This window comes from Sceloporus occidentalis, unplaced genomic scaffold, assembly GCF_023333645.1.
Source record: "Sceloporus occidentalis isolate IW3139 unplaced genomic scaffold, rSceOcc1.0.p SCAF_4, whole genome shotgun sequence".
Lineage (NCBI taxonomy): Eukaryota > Metazoa > Chordata > Lepidosauria > Squamata > Phrynosomatidae > Sceloporus > Sceloporus occidentalis.
In genome coordinates, this window is record NW_028316984.1 from 147,788,232 (window position 1) to 147,815,809 (window position 27,578).

The window sequence follows — 27,578 nt, forward strand, 5'->3', positions numbered from 1 at the left end:
TTGTCCCAAGCAGCTTTCAGCTATAGCCTATGCTACAGGCCCCCTTTGTCACTTAGGCAGAGGCCAGGCATTAGATCTGCTAATCTCCTTCAGATTTAAGAGGCTCTCGGCTGCTAGGATTTCTATGCCAAAAGATAACTTTACAATCCTGATAATAAGGCACTCAGTGATACTTAAATGTCTGCTGCTGCCTGAGCTTGCACGAACAGCTCTAGTCTGACAAGCTTTTTGTTTAATATGGAAAATCAATAGCTGACCTTTCAGAGGCAGGAGAACAAAACCCAAATACCTTTACCCAAAGATGGCTGAGTGCAACTGCCAATCTGGCATTAGAGTTGGAGAAAAGATACAAGGGGTCTCTCAAAGGAGAAGGTTTGTGCCTGCAGTAATAAGCAGCTGCATATGATACCGTAAAATTAATGATGTCTGATTCATTTAAGAGGAGAGCAGGCCCTATGATGAAGTAAAGTGAGGCAGTTGCCGCAGGCAGGAGATTTTGCGTGTCACTAAAGGACAACAAATTCTTAGCTGTTTTAATTTGTTATTATGGTTCTTATATTGCCAAGGATAGAGAGAAGAGCTTGTGGGTTTCAAAATAAAGGGGCATCCTAATTTGGGTGGGTTGATGAGTGTCACTTGCAGCACATGTGAGGCCAGCTAGGTTTACAGGTCAAACTAGACATCAAGGGGAATGTGCATTCTTTGTGATTAACCCTTTTTCCCCCTCTCAAAATTTCCTTAGAGGGAAATGTTTTAGTAATCAGAACTGCAAGTTAAGTCCATGTTTACTTTCCAATGACTAAGCCGAGACCGAAGCATGATTAACTACAGAAAACATAAATGAAGACAATGACATGTTGTGATAAATAGCCTTCTTTCTCCATTTGAGGGAGCACCTATTCTAAATACATGCTAAATGTATCATCTCGTTTGACCCTGAAATATCATGTTCAAAGGTTTTTGTGTGTAGGGGGTGGACACATGAGTCTGAATGAGTACTCCAATACTGATGTGCACATCAAAGATTAAAAAGAGACATTTTTAAAGAAAAATCATAGATTTTTCTTCAGACTAGTTGAGCAGAGATATCCAGCAAGCTGAGTAGAGCTTTAACGTGACAAATAGAGAAAGGACCTTTTCAGTAGTGGCATCTGATGTGGAACATGCCTTCCTCAATGAAGCCCACCTTGTGCCTTCCTTACCACATTGTTTTGGTACCAGTGCTGGACTACAACTCTGGAGACCAGTATTCAATTCCAAGCTTGGCCATGAAACCACTGGTGACCTTTGACAAGTCAAATGATCTCTGCCTCAGGAAAAGGCAACGGCAAACATCCTCTGAAAAAATCTTGTCAAGAAAAACCCATGATAGGTTTGCCCTAGGTCTCCATGAGCCAGAAATGACTTGAAGGCACACAACAGCAACAGTAATGCAGCTGAAGACTTTTTAATTTTTGCAGGGATTTTAAGAACAATTCAAATGCTTGCACGTCTCCCCGTGCTCTTATTCTGCTGGGGAATTTAGTTTGGTTTGATATGATGTAATGATTTATTCTCTGCAACCAGTTTTGTCTTGGTTTATCCCTCAGTTATTGCAGGGGCAGCTGCTGAAACCTCCCCCCACCCCCAATTCCCCCAAATTAAAAAAAGAACATTTTTGGTCAATCCTCACCATACAAAAGACCCACAAAACATGTACCAACTCCCAGAAGCCCACACATACACAGACCCATAGGGAATCCCCACAATACCTCTATTGTCATTTGTCCCCTTCCCAAGATGACAATCAGAGGTGACACAATATCATTTCCCGTTGCCACTTGGGAAGTGAAATAGAAGCATTTTGAGGCATTTTGGTGTATGACCCACATGGTGGGTCTGGGAAAGGAAAAATTGTCCCCCTCCCAGAGGTGCTCCCCACAATTTCCATATATTGTTGTATTTCATATTTTTTAACACATGATGTGCCTCCCATCTTGGTTAGTGGGTAGTTTAAAAGTACAATAAATCAGCCAATGAACTAGTAAACTGGGAGCCAGGAGCAGCTCATAGATGTTGTTCCAGGGATGGAGAATCCATTCTCCTTTTTACACGTGCTTCTTCTGCCTTTGCTCCTAGTTCTTCAGGAGTTGCCCTGGTACCATATCTCTTGTTACCATAAGGTCCAACACCAGGTACACCTTAGGAGAAGGAGCTATAAAACTGAAAGTTGATCCATGCTGTATCTGCACTGCAAAATTAATCCAGGTTGATACCACTTTAATTGCCATGACTCAATGCTATGGGATTCTCAGACTTGTAGTTTGTTGTGGCATCAGAGGAGACTAAATATGTCATAAAACTACAGATCCCAGATTGCCATAGCATTGACCCATGACAGTTAAATTGGTATCAACCTGGGTTATTTCTGCAGTGCAGATGCAGCCACACACACACACCATTGGCAACAGCTCTACAAGTGGCTCTTGCCTGAAGCTTCCTATTTGGGCACATTGGATAGTGCCACCTTCTAATGTAGGCATATATATTTTCCTCTGTGCCAAAGTGAGTGTGCAAGCTTTTCATTGCACATGTTAAGTCAGATCTGCCTCTCACTCGTGGCAAGGAGCTATTAGAGGAAGGTCATGAAGTCCAGCGTTAGGGCAGGTTGTTCGACTAAATGAGCCCTGCTGGTTCGTACTACCAGGCATTCTATTTTTCTATAAGTACTGCATATACTAATGTGTATGTCTAGAAATTTTAGTCAAAGAATTGATCCAAAAAACATGGGTTGACTTATCCACAGGTCAGTATAAATATTGTACTTCAACTCTTTTGTAAGTTGGTAAAATGAATATCCAGCTTGTTGGGGGCAATTGGCTAACACATTGTAAACTGCTTAGAGAGTGCCTAGCATTATAAAGTGATATGGAAATGTAAGTGCTATTGCTATTATCAAAAAGGAAGCATCCTCTTCTCTGAGTAGAGAAAGGTGAGAGCTTATTCCATCCCAGGAGAACCTATAATAAACACCAACCCCCTTTAATCTTTCTGCCATGGCATCATTTCTAGCCTTTTTGGATGTCAGGCAGGAAAATGATAGCAACGGCATTTCTTTGGTGGTTTTCCTCAAAGGACAGCCAAGAGGAATCTGGCTTTGAAAGATCTGAATAAAACATTTGTGAAAATTTGTCAGCTTTACTGGGTTAAAATCAGGCAAAGTTATCACATCAACTGATGCAGTGGCTTAGTGGTTAAGATGCCAGTTTTGATGATAGGAAAGTTGGCAGTTTGTGGCCCAAATGCTGCATGATGGGATGAGATCTTGTCCCTAGTCCCAGCTTCTGCCAACCTAGCAGTTCAAAAGCATGCAAATGCAAGTAGATAGATAGGTACCACTTCTCAGTGGGAAGGTAACAGCATTCAGCGCAGTATGCTGGCCACATGACCACCAGAGTAGTCCTCAGACAACGCTCACTCTTCGGCTTAGTAACAGAGGTGAGCACCACCCCATACGGTCATTTACAATTAGACACTGATGCCAAGAGACTATCTTACCTTTGCCATATCACATTAAAGTTAAAGACTATAATCACTGCTAATGTAGTCATAATTTTCTTTGTTTTGCCTTTACATCCTTTTTGACATGTCTGCATTTTTTAGAGCCTACCACACCTGGTCTCTTCCCTAATACATGACACAGCCACCATTTACTGTGGTTCCCTCCTAATAATAATAATAATAATAATAATAACTATTATTATTATTATTTATGTTTCCCTGCCTCTCCCGGTGGATCGAAGCGGGGTTACAGACTAAATAAAAACATAGAGTGTTTACATAAAAAAATTCAATTAAAAGGAGCTAAAAACAATAAAATATCCAACATCATACAATAACAATAGCATCATACAATAACAAGGCAGGGATCATATCCATCCAGCCTTTCAGGTGAACATAAAGAATTATGCCTACTGGAATTTTGTAAGTTTTTTTTCCTTTGCTTCATCCTTTACATTCTTTGTTACAGTATATGCCCCTAAGTTTTACCCTCATCCACGGGTCATATCAAAATCCATAATTTTTGTCCCAAACCTGCCCTCGACTTACACATGAGGTCGATTTATAGTCAAGTATATACTTTATATTGTAAGGGACACAAAGTTGATGGACTGTGCAGGCCCATTAGTCAACATGAAAGGTAGGTTAATGACTAATGAAAATAGGAGCATAGAAGAACTCAGTGCCTTTTTCCCTCCTCACATTGCTTTAAAATTGCAACCAGATGTTGAGTTCTTAGACAATAATAACAAAACTGAAACACATTACAAACAGGATAGGTACTACTCAAACTATATGATATGTAAGATCCAGTCAGCAGGGTATGATGAAAAGGTATATGTGATCCAGTTTGTAGCTTATGATGAAATTCATCCCATGACTGTAAACGAACTTAGATGTTTCCAGAGGTATCTCATTTTTAATATTTTGAGATCTCAGGGAACAGAGGTGAAATCCTTGAGAAGTGGGAAAGAGTTTAATAGAACAGCCATTATTAAGAAAAAGTGCTAGGAGTACCCAGAAACGGCAATCCATTGAATGTGAATCTTGCATAGATGCCAAAACTGAAATTAATTAAAAAAAAAAAAACAATAACCAAGCAATTACAGTGGCCTCTCACCATCTGCAGGTCTGAGCATCTGCAGATGGCAAACCTCGTTGTTCCCAATGGTGGTGCATGCATGTGGCCATATTAGTGACTGTACTCATGTTGCACCGCCATTGGGGACAACAGGACTTTGGTTCCCGTGTTTTTTCTTCTCTTTGGGGAGGTCCAGAATGGATTTCCTGTGGATATGAAAGGCTGACTGTAATTTCTAAAGGATTGAAGATGCCAGAGTGCCCAATATGAGAAGTAGTTTGTAAAGAACAAATTGGTTCAAACCAAATTTCTAATGGACAGAAGTTTCATGCCACCCAATTTCATTCAAGTTTCCACTGACAAAGAGATTAGGGGAAAGCTAGCTAGATATGTTTATTCGTTACAGTTTCATCTAAAGCTAGGACAAGTTACCTTTTTGGACTATAACTTCAGAATCCTCAGCCAGCATAGAGGATTCTGGGAACTGCAGTCGAAAGAAGTAACTTTTCAAAACTCTATTTGTTCTATATTTTTCTTTCCAAAACCTGCTGTAATTTATCATCACAACCATCATATGTAGTTTTTTGTGAGTTACAGTGATTTGTCCAGGGCTATCAAGTGAGTTCCATGGCTGAATGGGGCTTCTGAATTCAGATCCCATTGATCTACATCCACCATTCTGACTATTCTCTCCACACTTGTAAATTCAGGTGTTATTAAGGTAGAATATTATGGATTGAAAAATCAAGGAATTTTCACCTAGGAAGCTCACTTAGGGTATACATTAATTTTCACCTTAATTTACCAGAAGGTAGGTTACCTTGCATTTTTTTTCCAGCCTGAGGTAAGAACATGCATTAAAACCCACAAGGTAAGTTACCATTCAGTGTTAGTATGGTACATTTGTAAGTATGTGCCCAAGTCATATATGAACTTACCCATATTTTAAATTATATGCAATGAAATGGGAAAACTGCTGAACATATGTCTTTGGGATGTTAGAAATGTCAGAACTGAAAATAATGGCTTGTTCATAGTGCCCAAAGCCTATCCCAGATTTCATTTGTTGTTATTGCTGTCAAGTCAACTTAGATTTATGGCAATCCTTTGACCTCTAAAAGCTCCCGCCATTAACTAACCTGGACAGGTCCTGCAACGTCAAGACCATGGCTTCCTTGATTTAGTTAATCCACTGTAGTGCAGTCTTTTTCTTTTTCTACTGCATTCTAGCAGCTCATTTCAAATTACTAAACTTTATATTTTGTGTCATATTCTTTTGTATGACTATTTAATAATAATAATAATAATAATAATAATAATAATTTGTTTTATTTTTATACCGCTATTCCAAAGATCATAGCGGTGAACAGCAAGTAAGCTAATTAGCAAGTAAGCTAATTTAGATGTAACACTGACACGCATCTGTGGTTCTTTATGTATGGAATTAATTTAACACAGTTATACCATTTTATAGCTTATCTCAGTTCTAAGGCAGTATACTATTTAAAATTTAAAATTTGTTGTTGTTGTTGATTTTATTTATATCTCCCCCTTCCGCCAAAACCAGGATTCAAATTGGCTTGCAAATTAAAATAAACACAAGACAGTTAAATAATACAAAATTGATATTAAAATAGAATTAAAGAATTGAAACTAATAAAAACATACAATTAACAATTATAAAAAGCAATTTTAAGAACAATGTGGGCCCTTCAATAGTTTAAACCCTTCAGCTGAGCTAAACTGCAACAGCAGAATAAAATTTCCAGGATTTTCTTTATACATGTTTTTACCTCATGCTGAAAACTTATACTCCAGGCAGGCCTCTTTAGGGACAGTCATGTTTCTGCACAAGTTTTTAAAAATGCAGTTAGACAAGATAAAAATAAAAGAGGCTTTTAGTAAAATGGTAGTATGAACATGGGCATAAGAATACAGAACTGTGGCGTTTGGAAGGACTTTGGAGGTTGATGCAGCTCTAGAGAATTCAAGTAGAATAATGAAATCTAGGGCAGCAGTGACAATTTTCAGATCAGTTGTACTAAGTGGTGAACTATGTTGAGCAAAGTTTATTTTATTTAAATATTTCCATGGCATCATTCTGTAGAGTTTGATAAATTACCTTCAGCATTGCTGAAAACATAAATCCCAAAAGCAAGTTGGTTTGGGAATACAGGATGAACTGGAGGGTCACCATGAAAGGAGGATGCCATATAGAATCCAATTATTATTTCCAATTAGAGTATACCCAATTGGAGTTAGAACCAATTGGATTTAGTATCTATTGGATTTATAGACTCGATTTTGTTGCTACTGTTGTGTGTCTTCAAGACAACTCCAATTTATGATGACCCTATCGTATGGTTTTCTTAGCAAGATTTATTCAGAGGAGGGTTTTCATTGCCTTCCTGTAAATCTAAGAGTGTGTGACTTCTTGACCATCCTGTGAATGATTCAGTGGCTCTCCTCCAGTTGGGAGTAGCAATTGGATTTCCTTTAGAGAGTCCAGATGATTCAGTGGGAGTGGTGGCAAAGTAAAAAAGGTTCTCAAGGGCATCTCGTGTTCCAGTCTAAAATGTAAAAAGAAACCCATCAGCAGAGGGGTCCGAGGAGACCTCTGAAGGAGAAGGGGAATGATCCTTTCCCAACTTCTGGGCAGCTGGGCATGATGATTCAAGATAAAACTGTTTCATGACAGGCGGGTGGACTGAGGAAAACTGTCCAGACATCTGTTTTATTCTGCAGGTTTTTTTTTAAAAAGGGATATGAGGAGGTTGTAAAGTTGATGTTTATAAACTAGAGCTCAGGAAAAAAAAGTGATCTTGGATAGCCTCCTCTTGGGCAAGGCCACTGATCTGAAGCCAGCAGCCTTGGGTGTGAGACATGCTGTCCTTGGCACAGCCTGTTCCTTCTCTTTGTCATGTCATTTTAACCTAATCCCAATCAATTCAGAAAGTATCAAAAACTCTGGACTTTAATGCGCCTGCACAGATGAATGTTCTCATTCCCCAGTAATGCAACACTGTCTCCATTTCTGATGGGTGCTTAAAACACAATCATGATTTCTGGAGAGGAGCCAAGGATCACTAGTATTATTTATAGTGTTGTTGTAATTCCTTAAGTATGATGTTTTTTAAATATTAAATTTACTATTTTACTCCCAGAGGTGGGGTTTTAACTCTTTTTTACTTGATGTGGATTTTAGAACTTGTATCTATGTAATGTTTCAGTATATCTAAAAGTAAAGCTGCTTGAGTCCCATTTTGGGAGAAGGTCAGGGTATAAATCAATAGTAATAAGAGAGTATAATAAAAGATTCACGGTTGATTTGCTCTAAGACCTATTTATGTGTCCATTTAGCAGCCCACAGTATCTATAGAACCCTTTTAGCATCACATTTCAATCAGTTGATTCTCTTCTTATCCACTTTCTTCACTGTCCAGCTTTCATAGCCATACATAGAAATGGAAATCTGATGGCATTGACTATCCAGTGTTCAATTATATATCTTGAGACTTTGGATCTTGTCAGTTTCTTCATAGCTGACCTTCCAAGTCCTAGTCTTTTTTCTGATTTCTTGACTTCCACCTCCAATTTGTGATTGATGACTGAACCAAGGTATTGATTTCTAAAGGCAAAGATGCCAGGGTGCCCAATATGAGACACTGATTTGAAAAGAACAGATTGGTTCAAACTAAACTTCTAGTGGACAGCAGTGTCATGCCTCCTGATTTATGTTTCCATTGAAAAAAAGATTATGAACAAATCACAGAATGCAGATGTGCTTAACAGATATATTTGTAATTAAAGTTTAGAGAAGTTACTTTTTGGATTACAGCTCCCAGAATTCTTCAACCAGCATGGGGAATTCTGGGAAATGCTGTCCAAAGAAGTACTTTCTAAAACTCTTGTTTCTATCCTATCTTTCTTTCAAAAGACCTATAATTTACCACCACAACTATCCTGTGGAGTCATTTTAGGTGAGTTATAGTGATTTGCTATGGGCAAATCATTTACACCCAAATTTCAAATACACAAAACCTTTAAATTTACATACCGAAAATTTTATTTTGCTTCAGCTATAAAACTAACCAGTGTCCATAGCACTGAAAAACAAACACTCTCTTAACTGTCCTGTATACAGCTGAATGCCAAACTTTGCAAAATTTATTTATTTATGGTATTTATACCCCGCCCTTCAGCCCTAAAGGCTATCAGAGCGGCTTACAATTATTATGTTTAATTAGACGGTTCCCTGCCCTCAGGTTTACAATCTAAAAAGACACGACGCAAAAGCAGGGGATGGTGGTGGGAAAGGGGATGAGGTCCAGTGGTTCTTCTCTCCCTCTGAGGCCTGGACCAAGGCAGATGGACTGGAGGGAGGGCTCTTCTTCTTCAGGCTAGCCCTGGTGGAGCTGGGCCTGCCTGTTCACTCCCTCACAGGCCGAAGGGTGACAGTTATCATGGAGGGAGGGCTCTAGAGAAATCTGAAGATGCCAGCCACAGATGCTGGCGAAATGTCAGGAATAAACCCCTATAGAACATGGCCACATAGCCCGAAAAACCCACAAAAAACGACTGATATTTTCATTGGCAAAAAGTTCCCATTCAGTCCAATGCAACCCCTCCCCTGAAAATGAGAGGTACAGTGGGACTGATCCAGATCCTTCTTCCTCATATCTGGAATTTAGCTTTTAAAAATAATTGGAGGAATTGCTGATTTTGTGACTGACATCTCATGAAGTTTGGTCCTCAGAAATTATTATGCCTTGACTTTGCTCTAACCCGTTTTAGTTTGTTTATAATAAAGCCTTGTTCCTGAATGATCAAAGAACATTGCTCAAATGAGTCATCAGCTGTGAACCATTATCTATTAAATCATCTAAATTTTCCTGGCTTGGGAACAATGATGTCTACAGCTATCACAGTCTGCCTATTTTATATGTTGCCATTCAAAAAGGATCCACAGAATACTTTTTTTCTGCTTCAGGTGCAGTTCAGCAAATTGTCAGTTTCTGCTACTATTGTGCTCTTTTTCTTTAATTGTCAGTTATTTCTAGAAACTTGCAGACTGTTCGTGTGTAACATTTTTTGCTATAGACAGATTAACACTACTGTCTGAAGTATATCTTACTGTAACATAAGAACAGCATTTGGGTGTACACTTGTCACTCCACATTCACTGAAGTTAGGGACACGGAAAGAGCTGGCAATGCCACCTCTGAATTTTCTGTACCCAAGAAAACTGTATGAAATTCAACAGGCAACATGAAAGCACACACACACACACACTGATTGATCTGGGTCTATTTCTCTTCCTTTGACTGGCAATGGCTCTAATCAGTGCATATCAGCCTGCCCAGCATTGTATTATATTTCCTACAGTATTTCCTCTTCTCTTTCTGTCCATGCCTCATAAACTTGTGTTTCTACAAACATTTCAAGTGAATGAATTCAAACAAAGGAACTTTGACTGTATCAAAGATTTTCTGGTTAGAATGACCTAGAAATGCTCATTGCTAATTTTCATGGTGCTATTTCCTGGCTTCAGTTTCTGGTATCCAGCCCAGTGACCCACAAAGCTTTTGATATAGGCTTGCCAACTTTTATTTTGCTTTCTTTTTCTTTTCTTTTCTTTTTGCAAGGCCTTTATAATACCTGATGGCAAGGAGAGATCCAACAAGTAAACTTTTTCCTACTCATTGTGCATGTCAGGGAAAGCTCCCACTGATATATTTCCAGCTTCCACACAGCTGTTAAAACCACAAGAGCCCTGGAGGAAAACAATAATTGGCACCCTATTTTAAGAACAGCAAGAAGAGTCTTACTTGTGAATCAGAAGCAAGAATCCTGCCATTGTGCTATTGGTGTTAACAGTAGCCGCAGAAAGGAAAAGGTCATGAGCACAGTGGCCCTGAAGGAAGTGAGGCACTGGAGAAAGAGGAGAGTGGTGGAGCCTCCTTCTTTGGAGGTATTTAAACAGAGGCTGGATGGCCATCTGTTGGGGATGCTTTGATTGTAAGTCCATGCATAGCAGGAGGTTGGACTGGATGGCCCTTGAGGTCTCTTCCAACTCTATGATTCTACAAGGATGCTCAGAGCCAGTAGGGTTTGCCTGCGTTCCCTTGCCTCCACTGTGTTACTCTGGAAAAAAAGTGAAATGGTTAGCACAGTGCAAGAATGGGATTCAAATCATGCTAAGAGCAGTCACATCAGCTAAGCCCTGACACTCCCAACACCATCACTTTTATTTTCCTGTATGATTTTTAAAAGAGCCAGCATGGTTTAGTAGTTTGAATGTTCAGCTAGGACTCCAGGAGATGAGGGTTTCAATCCCTACTCAGCCACGGAAACCCAGTGGGTGATTGTGGGGAAGTCACACACTCAGCCTATGAGGAAAGCAAAAGCAATACTTCTCTGAATGAATTTTTCCATGTTACGCCACCATGAAATGGTCACCATGTCAGAGTTGACTTGTAGGCATTAACAGTAATCTTTGCCTGACAAAGAAGCCACCGAGCTTTGAAAACATTGATAAAAAGGTTGAACTAGATGGCCCTTGGGGACCCTGCCAACTTTATGATTCTTTGATTTTAATGAATTTTGGAGTTCTTGGTTGGTTATCACTATAATGTGTATTCTGGATTTTGTAGTATCAATTAACTCTATGGTTTGCCTTGCTTTACTTAACATTTAACATAAGAAATTGTTAAATTACACAATTAAGTAATTAATAATAATTAAGACAATGGGCTCCCTCACCTATCCCCAAAGAAAATAATGTCTTTAACAAAGTCTCTTTAACAATATCTCTGGTTTGGATAACCGTTTAATTATCTGGCAGTTACAAACATATTAATGGCATGATGAATAATGTCCAGAGGATGATAGGGAGGGCAGTCTATAAAATTTGATCTGAAATAAATGCATCATTCTATTTTTAATGTTCTTGTTTAGACAATGTCAAACATGATGGCTGGTTGTCATTATGCCTCATATGACAACCAGCCTCATATGACAATGTGGTATTAAGTTTTACAAAGTTGGTTTGAGTTACTACAGAAAGCCAGCTGATGCTATTAAATGTTTTTTACTTGCCTTTCAGAGCAGAGAATTAATTTCTTGTTTCTCTGTGCAGCCACAGTGCCGCCTCCTGTTGCAATGGCAAAATGCAAGCAGATTTGCATTCAAGGGTCCCTGCCAGAAAGAAGGGGAACATGCATCAATCTCACTAATCTCACATGGTGAAAAACTTTGGCAGGAAATACATTGCTTTCCCTATCTGTCAATGTTTTGCTCTTTCCTTCCTTCCTTCCTTCCTTCCTTCCTTCCTTCTTTCTTTCTTTCTTTCTTTCTTTCTTCATTTTATGACTCCCCCGCCCCCAGGTGCAAATGTGAGCTCTGAAATCAGCTCACCTTAAAGAACAATAGAAGCAACAAAAACACCAAATGACAATAAAAGACTAAAAACAGCAGCAGACAAACAGAAGAAGACAGCAGCAATTTATCGGTTAAAAACAGATAAATGGTGAAAAGGGCTGGGTGGGTAACAGGGTAACTTCTTTGTTACAACAGCGCTACTGGCTGCCTATCTGTTTTCTGGCAGAATCCAAGGTGCTGGTGATGACCTATACAGCCCTACACAGACTAGGGTATTTGGAGGACCTTACTGGCCTCTGTGAACCTGCCCATGTTTGAAATCTTCTGGGGATGCCCTTCTCTCTCTCTCTCTCTCTCACACACACCACCCTCACAGGCACTTTTTTTGAAAAACAGGAGGAGGCCTTCTCAGTGGCTGCACCCAGGCTCTGGAACTGGTACCCTCCTTATTGTCTTTCTGCAAACAAGTAAAACCCTTTTCATTGCGGCAGGCATTTGGAGTTAGATTTTTCTGGGGAAAGAGGCCTTGCATAATGTGCTGGACTTTTATTTGTTGTTGTTTTCTTAATTTGTTCTAACTGGTTTTAATTTTATGGTGGCTTAATTAGTTTTTAACATTTGCACAGTGTTAATTTTAAACTATGTTTAATTGTAGTAAGCTGCCTCAAGTCCCAAACTGGGAAAAAGGAGAGACAAACAGACAGACAGACAGAAATTGTGTAGTGTGAAAAGGTCCCTGGAGTGGACAGAGTTGAAAAATAAAGGAAGTTTTTGAAGAGAAAGTTGTCTTTATTACAGAGAACTGTTCTCTGTAAAGAGCAAAGTCTTCAGGTCAATGCCCAAATCTAAGGCTGCATCTGCACTGCAGAAATAATCCAGTTTGACTCCACTTTAACTGCCATGGAGCAAAGCTATGGAATTCTGAGAATGGTAATTCTTCAGATGCTCAGAATTCCATAGCTTTGAGCCATGGCAGTTAAAGTGAGGCCAAACCAGATTAATAGGAGAGGCTTACAACTCTTACATCACAGTTGCGGCACTTTCATAGTTGGGAGAAAGTAAATCTTTGGGTGTCATGGCTCAAACTCATATTATCCTGGCTCCCATTTTATAGTGTATGTGCAAATAAGTCACTGGCATGAATACTGTGGTTAAGTTTTGAGGACATATTTATACCTTAAAATTAGCCCAAAACTATTTAGCCGCCAATACTGGTTCTGGAGCACGCAGCATCCGCATGCTCCAGAACCCCAGCACGTGATGGCAGCAGCATCATGGTGGCATGCAGTCCACATGGACGCCACCATGATGATGCAAATGATGCATACCATACAGATGTCACTGCGCGTTGCTTACGTCACGAGTGCATCAATGGCGCACTCCTAAAGCCCACGCGGCATCAGAAAAAGAACCCAGTTTTTCCAGGTTCTTTTTGGGGCGGAGGGATGCTGTGCAGCATCCCTCTGGGGGAAAACCGGACACCTCCAGCCCGCCCTGATGGGGAGGTATGTACAGAGCCAAAGGCTGAATGGCTTGTCTCAGTAATCTACAATGGGATTGCTTTTGATAAAACCATCAACCAGTTTATCAAAAGCAACAATGGGATCAGGATGGCCTTGAAAAGGGTAAATGGAGAAGATGGGCTGGAGTCACAGCAGGGGTAGGCAGAGAGGTTGGCTTACTGCTTTAGATGCAAGAGCTCCTTTGTCTCAGGTTTCCTGAGGAAATGCCAAGTGTTTTGGGGAAGAATGAATCACTTTAGATTTGATAGTTTTGCTTATATGGATTCCACATGCTTAGGGAAGCAATTCCTTTTTGCTTGGGAACCTGACCTTGTTATTCTTCCTGAAAGGTCATCAATCTCTCAAAAACATCTATCGCCAAATATGAGATATCAAAATATGAAGACCCCAAAATGCAGTGCAGGGTATGCAGGGGTGCATAGCACTAGCTGGGCAATTATTTTTTCCCTAGAACAAACACTACAACTCCCATCAGCTAAACTACCAAGTTTAGGAGAATATGTCACACACTGTTTAACAGTCTAATTTTCAATCCAAAATTGATATAGATTATATGCATTACCAATAAGAAAAGGAAAAGAATGTCAGTAATTAAAACAACAGCAAACCATTACCTATGACAGGATTTGTCAGACTCTTGACACAGACTGTCAGTGTTGGATTTGCAATAAACAATGCAGTAAAGCTTAACTTGGGAAGGAATGTGATTCTGCTGTAGTTGATCCTACTGTTGTAACTGTGTGTGCTTAAGTACAACAGGCAAGGTAAACAGCTGCCTCCAGAATCACTTAATGACTTTGTTATAGTAATATTTTATTAATTTTATAATCTCGTGTGTAGTTTTAGACTGTGCGCCATAAGCAGGCTTTTGTTACTATTTTGGATTGTTGTTCTCTCTCCTTCGTAAAGTGCTATGTAAACTTATGGCACTATACAAATAAACATAATAATAATAATAATAATAATAATATTGTCATATAGGAATTGCGATTTACGAGTAATGTTAGTGCACAAATAAAAAGGCACGACTAAGGATCCTGTATGGTGTGAAATGGGAGGAGGTCAATGGAGGGGGGTGACATCCTGAGTTCCTGCACCGGGTGACGCCAACTCTAGTGATGCCGCTGCCACAACAAGCAAAGGATTATGGAATGGCCTGTCAGAAGAGATCCGGAATATCACCAATCTTGGCGGCTTTCAAAGGGCCGTCAGTCGGATCCCTTCCAACATGCCTTCCCTGAATAATTCACCCGGTTGGCCATCAGACAGGAGACCATCACAGAGAACACCCTAACTGCCCATCCCTCTGACTGGCTTGACTGTGTGGTTACTTTTAATTTTAATTCTTTTTAATTATTTTGATTCTAGTGATTGTTTAATTTTTATTTTATGATAGCACAGTTGGGGGAGGGAGGGAATTAATTGAAAGTGCTTTAACCCTATGCTGTATTTTACAGTATATTGTGTTTTAACTGATATTGTACATAAATAGTGTATATATAACATTAAAGAAATTTAAGTATTATATTGACTTAAAGAACATTATTATTATTACGACTACTATTATTATTATTTTGTAAATTCTTCTTCTCCTCCTCCTTCTTCTTTCTCCTCCTCTTCCTTTTTCTCCTCCTCATCTTCATCTTCTTCTCCCTCTTCTTTCTCCTCTTCATCTTCATCTCCTTATTTCTCCTGCTCCTTCTCCTCTTTTCTTCTTCTCCTCCTTCTCTTCTTTCTCCTCCTCTTCTTCTTTCTCCTTTTCTCTTCCTTCTCCTTCTCCTCTTCTTCTTTTTCTCTTCCTCCTTCTCCTGTGGCGGCAGCAGCAGCAGCAGCGTGTAATTGCCTGCAGTGCTCCCTGGCGCCCTTGAGGGGGCAGCAAAGAGCAGGATGGGATGAGGCGTGTACTCTCTATGGCAAACTCTATGGCCTCCCAAAGAGTTCCGTTTCCGGTGTGGCCGGACGTTGGTTTCCCGGCCTGTGACGACGAGGCCTGTGCCAGAAGCGAAGGGAAGGCGAGGGAACCATGGTGCTGCTGGAGAGCGAGCAGGTGCCGCGGGCGGCCCTCCTTCTGGGTCCCTTCGCCTTTGTGGTTCCTCTGGGCGAGGGAGGGAGGCAGGGAGGCACTGGAGAGAGAATGCGCTTTTACACCAATTTAACTGCCATGGCTCAGTGCTAGGGAACCCTGGGAATTGTAGTTTTATCGTGGCACTTGAGCTCTCTCTGAGCGACAGTTTCCAGAGATCCCTGGCACTGGGTCAGTTAAAAGCTGGGGTCAGATGGAGTGTGCGTTTAGCTTCAGCCCTATGGGAATTTGGGATTTGTAGTTTGGGGATAGATTGGAAAGACATAGCCTTTGGCTGTTAGAAAGCCAGTCTGGGAAAGGTCTTGTTGCAGGGTCTTTGTGTGGGTTTGGGGGCTAAGTGGCCGTGTTCTGGAAGAGCTTTGCCAGCCACAGATGGAGGTGAAACGTCAGGATAAACTCTTCTAGGACACGGCCACATGGCTCCAAAACCCACACTAAAACCATGAAAGCCTTTGACTTCTCAGATCTTGTTGCACCTTGACTGGGAGAAAGAAGTAGCCTCCATTTTGAGCATGACCAAGAAGCGTGGATTTATACTTATGTGTTTTTGCCTTTTCTTTGGTCATGTCCTACGTTTTTCTTGAATGTCCTACATCTTGGCGGCGCCTTGTCCTCCTTCCTGGTCTGTTCAGGCCAAGCCTGGTCCTGTATTGAGATGCTTCGCTTTCTATGTGGAATGGTTCATATTCTCCCCACTTGATCTGAGCATTTAGGTCTACAAGTTTAATCCTAAGTGTATATGGTGTTGGAGAGCTGGTTAACTGATGCATATATTCATTCCCTAACCAGTAGTTACCATCAAGTGAGCCAAATCCATATTTGTAGTCCTGCCATGTCCTATCAAAATCTACAGTGCTGTTGGCTGTAATATGCTGAATTCCTGTCCAGCCACCGTCTTGCATATTACAGTATACGCCAATGGGCTCCTTCGCTGGCTGAATGACATAAAGACCGTCTTTGGCATTTTCTTCAGACTGTTTGAAAACCTTACCGCAGTCCCTCCTTGGATACACTGTGAATAGTGGGGAAGAAAGACCCATGGCATCATATTTTGTTTGGAGTGGAAAATCCAGAGTCACCATAAGTCTAAAGCGACTAGAAGACATGAGACAAAGCCCAAAGCTTATGGACATCTAAGGAAGTAGGGTCACATCTATTTGGCTCAGGACTCTAAAAGATATCCGCTCTCCAGGTGATGATGGGAGTTGTGGTGCCTCAGCCTCAGCCATTATAGGCAACAGTGAGGGATTATGAGGGTTTTGCAAGTTGTCTGTTAACACAAAAGACAGCTTTTCCCTGTAATAACTCACTTGTTTCACAGGTGAAAGAAAGTGCTCTCCACTCTCATGAGAGCTTTCATTAAACTATTTTAAGCAGCTAGGCAGCTAGCATAAAGCCTAAACTGGTTTCTTTGCACACATGTGAACATAGCAGATGTTACAGGAAGAAAGGTGGAAGTTGTAAAGCTGAAAATCCTGGCCTCAATTCTATGATTTGAGTTCTGTGGCAATAACTTTGTACTCCCAGCAGATCTTTTGGTGTCATGTTGATATTATTTTGAGGGGCTGCTGAACACTTTGTACCCCTTCATGGCATTTATTTAAAGCTAATGACTTGGAGAGTTTTAAGAAACAACCCCCTCCCCCCATTAATATACCTCTTGATGCATGAAGCCAGACATTTTGGTCCACATAATGCTTAAGCCATTCAGCATTATACTGGTTCAAATCTTACCTGGAGCTTTAACTCAGCACCTTACTGTGTTTGTACATTCATCCACATCTTCATAAACCATGGCTGTATGCTCCTCCACACTCTTTATCCTTATGTACTGGCTTTGGCAAACAAATTCTGGCTTGCATTTACTTTGGAATACCCTGTTCTGTCCAAAAGCAGGGTTAATGTTGGTGAACAAAGCAGAATAGTAAGCCAAATGTAGAATCATAGAGTTGGAAGAGACCACAAGGGCTATTTACTCCAACCCCCCTGCCATGCAGGAATACACTATCACAACCAGAGCCTGGTTATTATTCTGCTTTGTTAACAGATATTAATCCAGAGTTCCCAGAATTTGAATATAATAGGACATTTGGCTTGAAGCATGTCAAGTTCACCAAATTGAAGAGAAGCAAGGAAGGAGTCTGCAGCAAAGAGCTACAGAGCTTATTCACATTATTATTTGAACTGTGGTCCAGATTTGAACATGGCTGTTGTGAGAAGGCTGTCATTAAAATCTATTTGGAAATGGGTTGTTTGCTAGCTGAAATTGGACAAAAACTGAAACTTAAGTTTTTCTGTGACAATTTTAATTGGAATTGATTTCCTTTGTTACAGTTTTTGACAGAGCTAACAAGGCTTTTTCAGAAGTGCAGAACCACAGGCAGTGTCTATATAACACTCAAGAAATGTAAGTATCATATTGACTTAAAGAACATTCATCAAATATGTCTGTTTAATGTACTTCTTTTTTCACCATTATCCATTTTAAAAAAGCAAAAAGTATGGATGGTGAGTTTTCTAAGCCATCTGAACTGCAGTTTACTGAAACGTGTTCTGAACATGATCAACTGCTTCTGTAATCTTACTAATGAAGTAAGCGGCAATTTATGATGTAATTAATGGCTTTAGAAACACAATCTTTGCGGTTCCTTTTTGTGTCTGGCCAAGTTAGATGACAGCTTCCTCTTTTTAAAAAACAACATGAGAATATTCAAAACTCTTAGTGTCTAGAATTGATTATCCAATTCTTATCAGTGTCACTTTTACCATATAGATTGTATTACGTAAATGGGGAACTGACCCTCCAGAAGAGAGATGATTACAACTCTCATGATGATTGGCCATGGGAGGGGAGTCACACATTCTCCACTCTTGATATTCTGCATGTGTGGGAATCATGCATCCCTCCAGATATTGTCAAACCTGCAGCTCTCAGCAATCCTCATCATTGACTGGATTGGCTAAAGAGTTGCACTCCAATAGTATCTGGAGGACCACATGATTCACACAGATGCATATATCCTGCCCCATCCCAAACATTTTATCTGCCCCAAAGCTCAGGACAGAAATGGAGGAAGATGTAAAACTGATGAAACCATTTAGTTAATCAGTGTAACTACCTGCCTTCACCTAGGGCTCCAAAACGTATCTAAATAGAATCTTTAAAGTGGGCTCAGGGAGGACAGTGTGGTGATATGGGGCTTTGAATTAAATTTTGTTGTGAGAAAATTAAGATGAAACATTGAGAATCAGTGTGGTAAAGTTGTTTGAAGACTAAGGGAACCTCCTCTAAACAAATCTTGTGAAGAAACCCCCATTATAAGTTGACTTTAGGGTTGCCATAAGTTGGAAATAACTTGCAGGTAATCAACAAGTGAGGTATAGTATATGTAATAAGATAAGGATCTGTTGGGGGGGGGTGAGAGTATGGGATGTTTGGGAGTGGCTGCTGAATGTTTGAAGAGGTTTTAAAAGTCTGACATGATAGAGATGGTGAATGTTTTAGAGACCAAGTGCAACACAAAACCCACTATTTATTTCAAAGTGCCATGTCCCTCTGGCTGTCTAGTAACAAACTCTGGCAAACTCTGTACTAAGTGCCAACTCTGGCACTTGTGTCATAGGTTCACCACCACTGGCTAAGGAATACCAGAGAGAGATGTGAGTTAGCTTAAGGTCAATCAGGATTTGAAATTGTTAAGTAATATTTAATGTATGTTGAACTTGTTTAACCCCCCCCCCCCCATTTTACATATGTACCTCTAAAAGTGCTGCAGTAGTGTTATTTGTGTCGCTTGAGCTCAGTGTCTGTTGAGGAAGCAGTGGTTCAAGGATGGTGATATCCAGTGGTGGGACTATATAAATAAAACCTTGCACCAGAATCACCAGGGCATTTAGAAGGTCCTTACATTTGACCCATACTAGTGAGAGAGCTGAAGATCCTCACATTTGTGGACAGTCCTCATATGCAGCCCTGCATGAACCACAGCTCCTAGCATTCTGTGCCATGGGTAATGATAACTAGTGCATATGAGATTAGTAGCCCAGTAATATTTGGAGAGGTGCACTTATCCCACCAACTCCTGGTTTACTTGATTTAAAGGTTCCTGATTAGAGAAAGCATGGCTCTGAGTAGCTTTTAGCAAGCTCACATTCAAGAAAGAAAAGAAAGGAGTTGTTGTAATGTGACATTATGCGGGGGAGGGGTTCTTAGAAGTTTCTTGCCTTCAGTTCTCAGGGGCTAAACTGATGAGCAGAATACCATGGACCCATCCCGTGGTATCATGCCTGCTGTTTCCTTCTATGACAGTCCTTGGGTTGGTACCGTGAGAGGCAGGTGTTTACATGCCTGCCTACCATGGATCTGCTGGTTCCACAGGCCTTTTGCCTGTTGCATCCTTTCTGGAGGTCCCCGCTCAGCCTGTAAGGGTTGAAACAGGGTACCTAGCTGCACCTATGTGCCCAGGTGCCCTCTTCCTATGTCACAGCCAGTGGCAGGGGCCTTCATAGAGGATGCAACAGTGGCAACAAGTAAGGGGCATATGGGCCTGCCTGGTCTGCCGGCTGTCAGTAGAGTTTCAGAGAAACTCCACTGCAAACAGCCAGTCATTTTTGATCAGATTAAGGGCCTTTTGGGCCAAGATCAGACTAGATCCATATCCAGCCTGCATCATCTGCAGATGACAATGCCAGACCTGGGGGATCACATGACTTTTGGTCCATGTGGACAAGGCTTGTCAGGTTGATTGGAAAACCAATGAGTTCTCCAGTTTTATGCCTGACTGACAAGAATGAGGACATAGCAGTAGCTTACATAATTATGTGCAGACCTTTGTTTTTTTCCTAGCAAGAGAAATGCTTTTGATTCTGAGCTAGTTATCAAAGGGTGTGTTATGACTTGGGGGGGGGGGGGGGGAAGAGATTATGTTTATTCGCCTTCATTGAATACATGAACTTGTTATTTTAAAAAAAACCAGCATTTTAATCTGAGTCCAGTTTAACAAAGCAAATAAGCAGTGTAACAAATGTCTCTCAACTGGCATGTTCTAAATTCGCTTCATTTGTTTAATATAGATGACGGTCGAACAAGACCCATCCCACGAAAGGGCCATATTGAGGGTTTCGAGCCTGTAGACAATAAATGTCTTCTCAGAGCAACAGACGGGAAGAAAAAGATAAGCACAGTGGTAAGTATCATACTCTGATGAATGAGAACGTCTTCACTTAGTTGAGATCTAACAAAGGGTAGCAAAGTAGATGGAAATGGTCACAAGTGAGATTATTTGTATAAATTATTCTGAGAGTGTACAGTTTTCAGGTCTTTTTTTTATTCAAATACTTTCAACAGCAGTTTTCCACATCCTCCTGGCATGGCCTTTAAATATTTTAAGATACAGCATATTAATATACCATATTAAGATGCAGCATGTTATTAAAACATATTAAGGTGATTGTTAAAAATATAATTTCTAGCTCATTCAGTGGAAGGCTTAATAGTCAAGTAATCTTTTTTTTAATAATGCTGTTTTCTTGTAGGTGAGTTCAAAGGAAGTTAACAAATTTCAGATGGTAAGTTTATATCTGGTGAACTTCAATTTTAGAACATTTTAATGGATTAACTTCAGATTACCATTAATTTTATGGTGTTACCTAAAAAGGATGTATTTCTTGGTTGCAGGCTTATTCAAATTTACTGAGAGCTAATATGGATGGTTTAAAGAAGAAAGATAAGAAGAGCAAAAGTAAGAAGAGCAAAGCTACCTAAGGACAGAACACCAGGTTTCTTCCTATTGGGGACCCAAATTGTAGCCCACAGCACTGTACTTTTCTTCATGTCACCACTTATAATTTGAGTTCATTTCCAGCCGAGGACTGGAATGTAGGCATCTTGTTAAATGGAAAATGTTTTATGGATTGTGGTTGCAGAAATAAATATGCAGAATATATATATTGCAGTTCCTGAATATTTTTTGTTAGTTCATTTGGTTTTGATTAAGAATATGTTTTTGGGGAAGCCTATTGTTTGGAAACTAATACAAAAATAAAGAATTTTTGAAATGTCTTTATTTATGCTGATGTTTTGAACCCAACTGAAAGAACTTCTCTCTTCAAAGATTTTTATGAAGAGTTATATTTCTCAGATACACAGTAGAGTCTCGATTATCCTTCCTTCAGTCATCTGACGTTCCGGATTATCCAGCATCCCATGCTTCTTCGTGGGCACGCTCATGTGTGGCGCGCTCACAAAACATGGGACATCAGATAACAACGCGCCACCATTGGGAACAAAAGTCCCTCGCCTTCCTTTCTTCCCTCCATCACTCCCTCGTTCCCTCCCCGTATCCTTCCCTGCAATAAATGCCTTTCAAGCAAAACGGGGGGGGGGGGGGCATGTTGTGGGTGAGAAAAAAACTATTTTGTACTCTGTTTGCTGACTCTTTCAGAATCAAACACTTCCAACTATGGATCTTGGTTTAAGCAATGACAAATGCAAAGAAGGGACCAGAATAAGACTTTATTTTACATATGTATAAAAAAGGGTACTGTACAATATATTTTATAAAGATTTACAATTTAGGGAATACAGAGAGAGGCACAGAAGCCAGAGCCCAGTCTTGCGTTTGCCACCAGCACTTCAAACTTTTTGCAGTACAAGAATGTGGAAATGTATCTTCATATTGACTTAGCTAGAATCATGTATTTGGCTCCAGCCAATATTCCACCACACTCACTTTTATTTCTTTAACTATCTATAACGAAAATATAATTTTGTAGTAGTCATCTCGGTAACTGTAGAGGACAAGTACAGGAACTCTGTTAAACAGAAAGAAACAGACAACATTAGAAATACTTTAGGCATTTAGAATATTTTATAGCTAGGGCAATCTGCGTAGTTCTTACAGAGAAGGCAGACTCTTTCAATTAGCTGATAGACAGGTTGCACTCCTTCAGAGACTGATTCTGACCAATCAGGGTGCTACATGAATTATATGAAGCAACCATTCACTTGTATGGATGCATTGTAAGCTATCTACCACCAAAAAGGTCTCTTTTTTAATGTGTAGGGAGGTTTGTGTTTCTTCACATTTCCATGGATCCCAGACTACAGTTTTACTAAACCCAGTATAACAATGATGGTGAACCTTTTAGAGACTGAGTGTCCAAACTCAAAGGCATTCCTGCACCAGGTCTTACCTGGTGCTAGGGAGAACATCCGGGGGGTAGGACTTCTGCCTTCTGGGGACAGAACTTCCGCATTCCAGAAGCATGACTTCCTGGGAATAGCTGACGGCCCGGGAGGGAAGGAGAAAGAGGAGGAACAGGTGTATGCCTGTTCCTACTCTTCCCCAACCCTCCCGTCTCTACATGCCCTCAGAAATGGCTTCGCATGCCAGAGAGGGCACACATGCCATAGGTTCGCCATCATAACATAAAAGATGCCACTAAGAACTGAATAAGCCCTTAGATCAGGGGTGGGTAAAATGTGGTCTGCATGTGTCCCCCTTGGGGTCCAAATTATTGCTTAAGAATGTCCTCAAACACACTTTGTGCAGAGAGACATCTCTACTATGTCTGGAGCCCCCTCCCCCCCAGGCCAAAAACAATTCTTGGGGAATTTTCAAGAAACATTTTATTGCAAAATGTTCACCAGAGCCTGTAGGGTGCATTTCCACCACATTTTCAACCCCCTGGACCTATTTAAGCTATACTCTTCCCTAAGCTCCCTAACTACCACAGACGGACCCTGGAGAGGCCTTTTTTGAAATGCAAAACATGCCCATAGAGGCATTTGGGGACTAAAAATGTTTAAATTTTTTTTTTCAGGAGCAGGTGTAGCCCTCAAAAATTTCCTGGGGGTTGCCTCCCTAATCTTCCAAAATTTCCCACTATGTGGATAAGTGTAGCCCCACTCAAGGGTGTTCCTTGAAATGATAGATCATTTATGCTGTCTATCCTTTCTTGAAATTTGAAAAATAACAACAAAGGTTCCATAGGAATAGCTATGTTATGCATTTATGCTCTCACCTTTTTTCAATTTTGATATTGTAGATTTCATCACAAACTAATTTAAGATACCGTTGCTTTGGTAATCGTGACATCAGTTGTTTCACAGTTGTATAGAAGGTCTGCTCATCTGCATCATACTGAAAAGGGAAAAGAAGTATTAAAGTAAATATTCTGTTGTGGAGTTTGTTTCTTCAAGCAGTGCCTGAGTGCACAGAGTCTGAATCTGTTCCAACAGACATTCTGGAGACTGAAAGACAAGTAAGAGGGAATAAGTGGCCAGAATCCTGTTGGAGACTTACATGTGCATCAGTGGATTTACATCCATGGGAATTAGAAAGTGACCAATGCACACCAGGGTCAATGTGAATGCATCAGGGCACCAGTTAGGGAGTGCTAATGCTCATCAGGACATGTGTCCCTATTTCTTAGCAATTCACTAACCGTTCCTTAGCACCTCTATTATGTAGCTAAGTATATGTAAAGTTACATATCGTAAACAGAGATGATTCCAGATACTGTTATCACCCACAACCTTTCTGTGCTATTACACTTTTTACAATGCAGCCCTTTACATGTCTATTCAAAAACAAACCTCATTGGGTTTACCCAGGTAAATGAATATGGTATTTCAAATTTAAAGATGCTTGGAAAATCTGCTTTAAAAGAAGCACCGATTAGTTTCTAAGGAAGTACCATCTTGCCCCAGTAAATACATTTTTGTTGCTAGCTCTAGCATCTTACAAGCCTGTTTATTTAAAACAAAACTAGTTATATGGATTGCATTAGCAATTGGACTAGAAATTGATCATTTTACCTCTAATGATAAAAAGTGTATTATGGTTTCTTTGGGCAGATCTACCTGAAAAACAAAACACAGAGTATTAAGCCATGCCATCTCAATTGTAGATATGTTTGAGAAGCAAATGTGTCACTATCTGAACCACTTAAGAAATACTTTTGGGTTTTGGAGTATTTTGGTTTTCAGCATTTCAGATAAGGGAGAATCAACCTGTAAATGCAAAGTCCATAAATGGAACATATGTAAAGTAGAAAAGGAAAACAAAGAGTCACATTCCCACTCCAGGTTTTTGTATATTCATAGTCAAAATGAAAATGTACAGGTCTTCCGCTTTCCTCCATATCTCCTGCACCATGACCCTTTATTTGTGTTGTTATCAATGCAGGGGTAGCAGATGGTACTTTCAGTATTCCTTAGAACATGTTGAAGGCTTTAAATGTCAAATCAACAGCAAGCAGTAATAGACTTTTAAAAAAGTAAATCAGAATCCACACATTTATACCCACACTTTCTCTTAGTGAAGTGGGTTCCATACTTGAACAAAAATTAAGAATTTAGAAATATTTTCTTCTGGACAGTATAATCCAGTTAAAGAACACACATCTTCCTGCTCTGGAGAGCAGTTACATTCCATATTTCTGAACAAGTTACCATATACTACTTGATTCAGAAAGAATTGAGCCACCTTGAATCCCATTTTGGGAGAAAGAGAGATATAAATCCTGTAAATAACTAGAGAGACAGCATGGCATAGTGGTTTAAGTATTGGACTACAACTCTGGAGACCAGGGTTCCACCCTCAGCTTGGCCATGGAAACCCACTGGGTCACACTATCTCAGCCTCAGGGGAAGGCAATGGCAAACTTTCTCTGAAGAAATCTTACCAAGAAAAACCCATGATAAGTTCATCTTAGAGTTGACATAAGTCAACTTGAACTCACACAACAACAACAATAACAACAACAACATAATTATGTCAACTCCAGCTACCCAACCCTTCTATTTAATTTGGTCTTTAAAGCAAAAAAACTTACTGCTAAAATTTCAACTTCACTTGTCTTCAGTTGCAGAGTAGCAAAGCAGGTTTGGAGTTTAGTTTGCACCTGAAAATTACGTTTCGGTTCAAAATAATAAAAGATGAAAATTTGTTTTCGGATTAAAAGAAGAATAAGTAATGCTAACATATTACAAACTCTCAGTTTCTCCCCCTATGAATCATTCACACATTACAGAAAGATTTTATAGAAAAATCTACATGAAAATTCATGTTAGACTAAACAGAATACTGTTAGTGACATATGTGTGCCTAATTTAGATGATGATGAGCAATGATCTATTCACTAATTCCCTCTGCAGTGGCCAAACCCTATACCCAAGGGAGAAACTTTGTCTGCAAAACTACAAATGGGATGGGCATTGCCTGGTTGCCTCCCTGTTCTACCCATGCCCACTAAATGGTGCAGGAGCTCCATTGAGGTCTGAATAACTGTGCGTGCATGGAGGGGCATAAAGCTCCATGTGCAGTGCATTATGCTCTGCATGCTTTGGTCTACGTTTGTGACCATAATGACTAGGTGTGCAAGATTTGTCTACACATTACAATCTATACACGGGTTTTATGATAATACTACACGGTATATTTTTTCATATAGAATTTTATGTGTTTGAACATGGATCTAGTATGATAACCAGTCTAGATTAGGGGAAAAAATCTTGGCAGCTCTGTGAAGAATTGTATTTAATTGAAAAAGGAGCACATGAAGAGAAATCAACAACAGTAGTAATTCTGTAGGTTAAAATAATTTAATTCCCTTGATTACATCTATTCTGAAGCCATTAAAACACTGAATGATTTGCAAACCACTTAATTTAAACTGTGAATGTCAGACAGGATGATACCCTTGTTTGTGAATTAGAATCATGAAAACTTTAACCATCAAAGGTTTCAACACTAAAATCAGGGATGGGGGATAAGGTTTCTATATGTTTTTGATCTAACCATTCCTGTTAGCCAGCACAGCCAATGATGAGTGATAATGAGAACTGCCATGGAGAAACATCTGGAGGGCCATAGTGGCTCAGTCCCATGAGTTAAGGGTGTAACAATAAATCTTGATCACCTTAACTAGTTGGAAAAGTGAGACAAGTGACATGAATGGCTTGTAGGTAACTTCTCTCCCCATAAAATATCCCCGTACAGAAGCTACAATCCAACTTTAGTTGCCTGAAGGAGGAAAACCCATGGACTGAGAAGGCAAACAGCTCTAATGAGATGGGACATTTAAAGTAACACCATCAGCAAAATCAATGGGCTCAGCAAAATCAATGGGCCTCTCAATCATCTCTTCTCCGAGGAAGAGCTGTAATTCAGTTTCAGACCATGTGTTTTGTGTGAAGAACATTCAGTCCTCAACTATCTCCAGAGAAGGCCCAGAAAAATTCTGACTGAAACATTGGACAGCCACCAAGACTCAGTGTATACCAGGGCTAGGGAGTACACAGTCCTCCCAAATGTTGAACTGCAACTTCTAATCAACATAGCTAACAGTGTGGAATAGTGGGCACTCCACTCCAACAACATCTCGAGGGCCATGTGGTCTGATTCAGTTTATGGGAGGTTCTTATGATCCCTACCATCTCCCCACATGTACACTATTTCTGAGTCAAACTATTATAAGCATAATACAATGTAGTTACAGAAAGCAGAGCTGTGACCATAATACCTGAATTTCATAACGTCGTCTAGCACTTGCAGACAACTTCTCAGGTGGAACGATACAGATATTTGGCATTGTTATAGCTCCGTGTGATTCAAATAAGCCTAAAACAGTATAATGATTTAGTTAGAAAGTGTTCTCTCTCCCACCCACCCCTTTTCCATATAAAGAGCTAATATTTAAAACTACAGACCTTAGTGACAAATCTCTACTAAAATGCATGCAAGTGTGTAATGTTTACTAGACAGAGATGTAGGTTTTCCAGAAAAGAGGAAGTGGGGAAAAATTAAGTGCCTTAAATAATGATATCTGATTTAGCATGTCTGGCTTCAATGTTAATAGTCAAACACATTCAAAACTTATTGGAATATTTGTAATAACGTAAAGAGAATAGGATATATTTCCGTTATATTTAACAAAAAATGACTACACTCGAAGGAACATTTTT

The 27,578-nt window shown here is 40.0% G+C and overlaps 2 protein-coding genes across 5 annotated transcripts in view; one reads left to right on the plus strand and one right to left on the minus strand.

Annotated features, from left to right (window-relative positions):
- The first annotated feature begins 15,452 nt into the window (after positions 1-15,452).
- On the plus strand, positions 15,453-21,668 carry SRP14 (signal recognition particle 14). The gene is made up of 5 exons (XM_089521971.1): positions 15,453-15,571; positions 17,942-18,014; positions 20,681-20,793; positions 21,143-21,175; positions 21,285-21,668. The coding sequence occupies exons 1-5, from the start codon at positions 15,548-15,550 to the stop codon at positions 21,369-21,371; spliced, it is 330 nt and encodes a 109-aa protein (XP_089378097.1). The 5' UTR covers positions 15,453-15,547; the 3' UTR covers positions 21,372-21,668.
- Positions 21,669-22,101: 433 nt separating this feature from the next.
- EIF2AK4 (eukaryotic translation initiation factor 2 alpha kinase 4) overlaps positions 22,102-27,578 on the minus strand; it is a 55,701-nt gene continuing 50,224 nt past the window's right edge. For 3 of the 4 annotated variants that reach the window (XM_089521975.1, XM_089521973.1, XM_089521972.1), the window contains 5 exons: positions 27,137-27,234; positions 25,448-25,516; positions 24,429-24,473; positions 23,633-23,751; positions 22,102-22,420 (listed from right to left, as the gene is read on the minus strand). In XM_089521975.1, coding sequence (XP_089378101.1) covers positions 22,357-22,420; positions 23,633-23,751; positions 24,429-24,473; positions 25,448-25,516; positions 27,137-27,234 — 395 coding nt within the window. In that variant the 3' untranslated portion in view covers positions 22,102-22,356. The remainder of the gene's footprint in view (positions 22,421-23,632; positions 23,752-24,428; positions 24,474-25,447; positions 25,517-27,136; positions 27,235-27,578) is intronic. The other variant, XM_089521974.1, reaches the window with a different exon arrangement.

What these genes read in the sequence shown, in the direction of transcription:
- SRP14 (XM_089521971.1), top strand. Translation starts at nt 15,548, where the DNA reads ATGGTGCTGCTGGAGAGCGAGCAG. An exon ending in TGCTGCTGGAGAGCGAGCAG is followed by an intron (nt 15,572 to 17,941) that starts GTGCCGCGGGCG and finishes CCTTTGTTACAG; the next exon opens with TTTTTGACAGAGCTAACAAG. An exon ending in AGAAAAAGATAAGCACAGTG is followed by an intron (nt 20,794 to 21,142) that starts GTAAGTATCATA and finishes GTTTTCTTGTAG; the next exon opens with GTGAGTTCAAAGGAAGTTAA.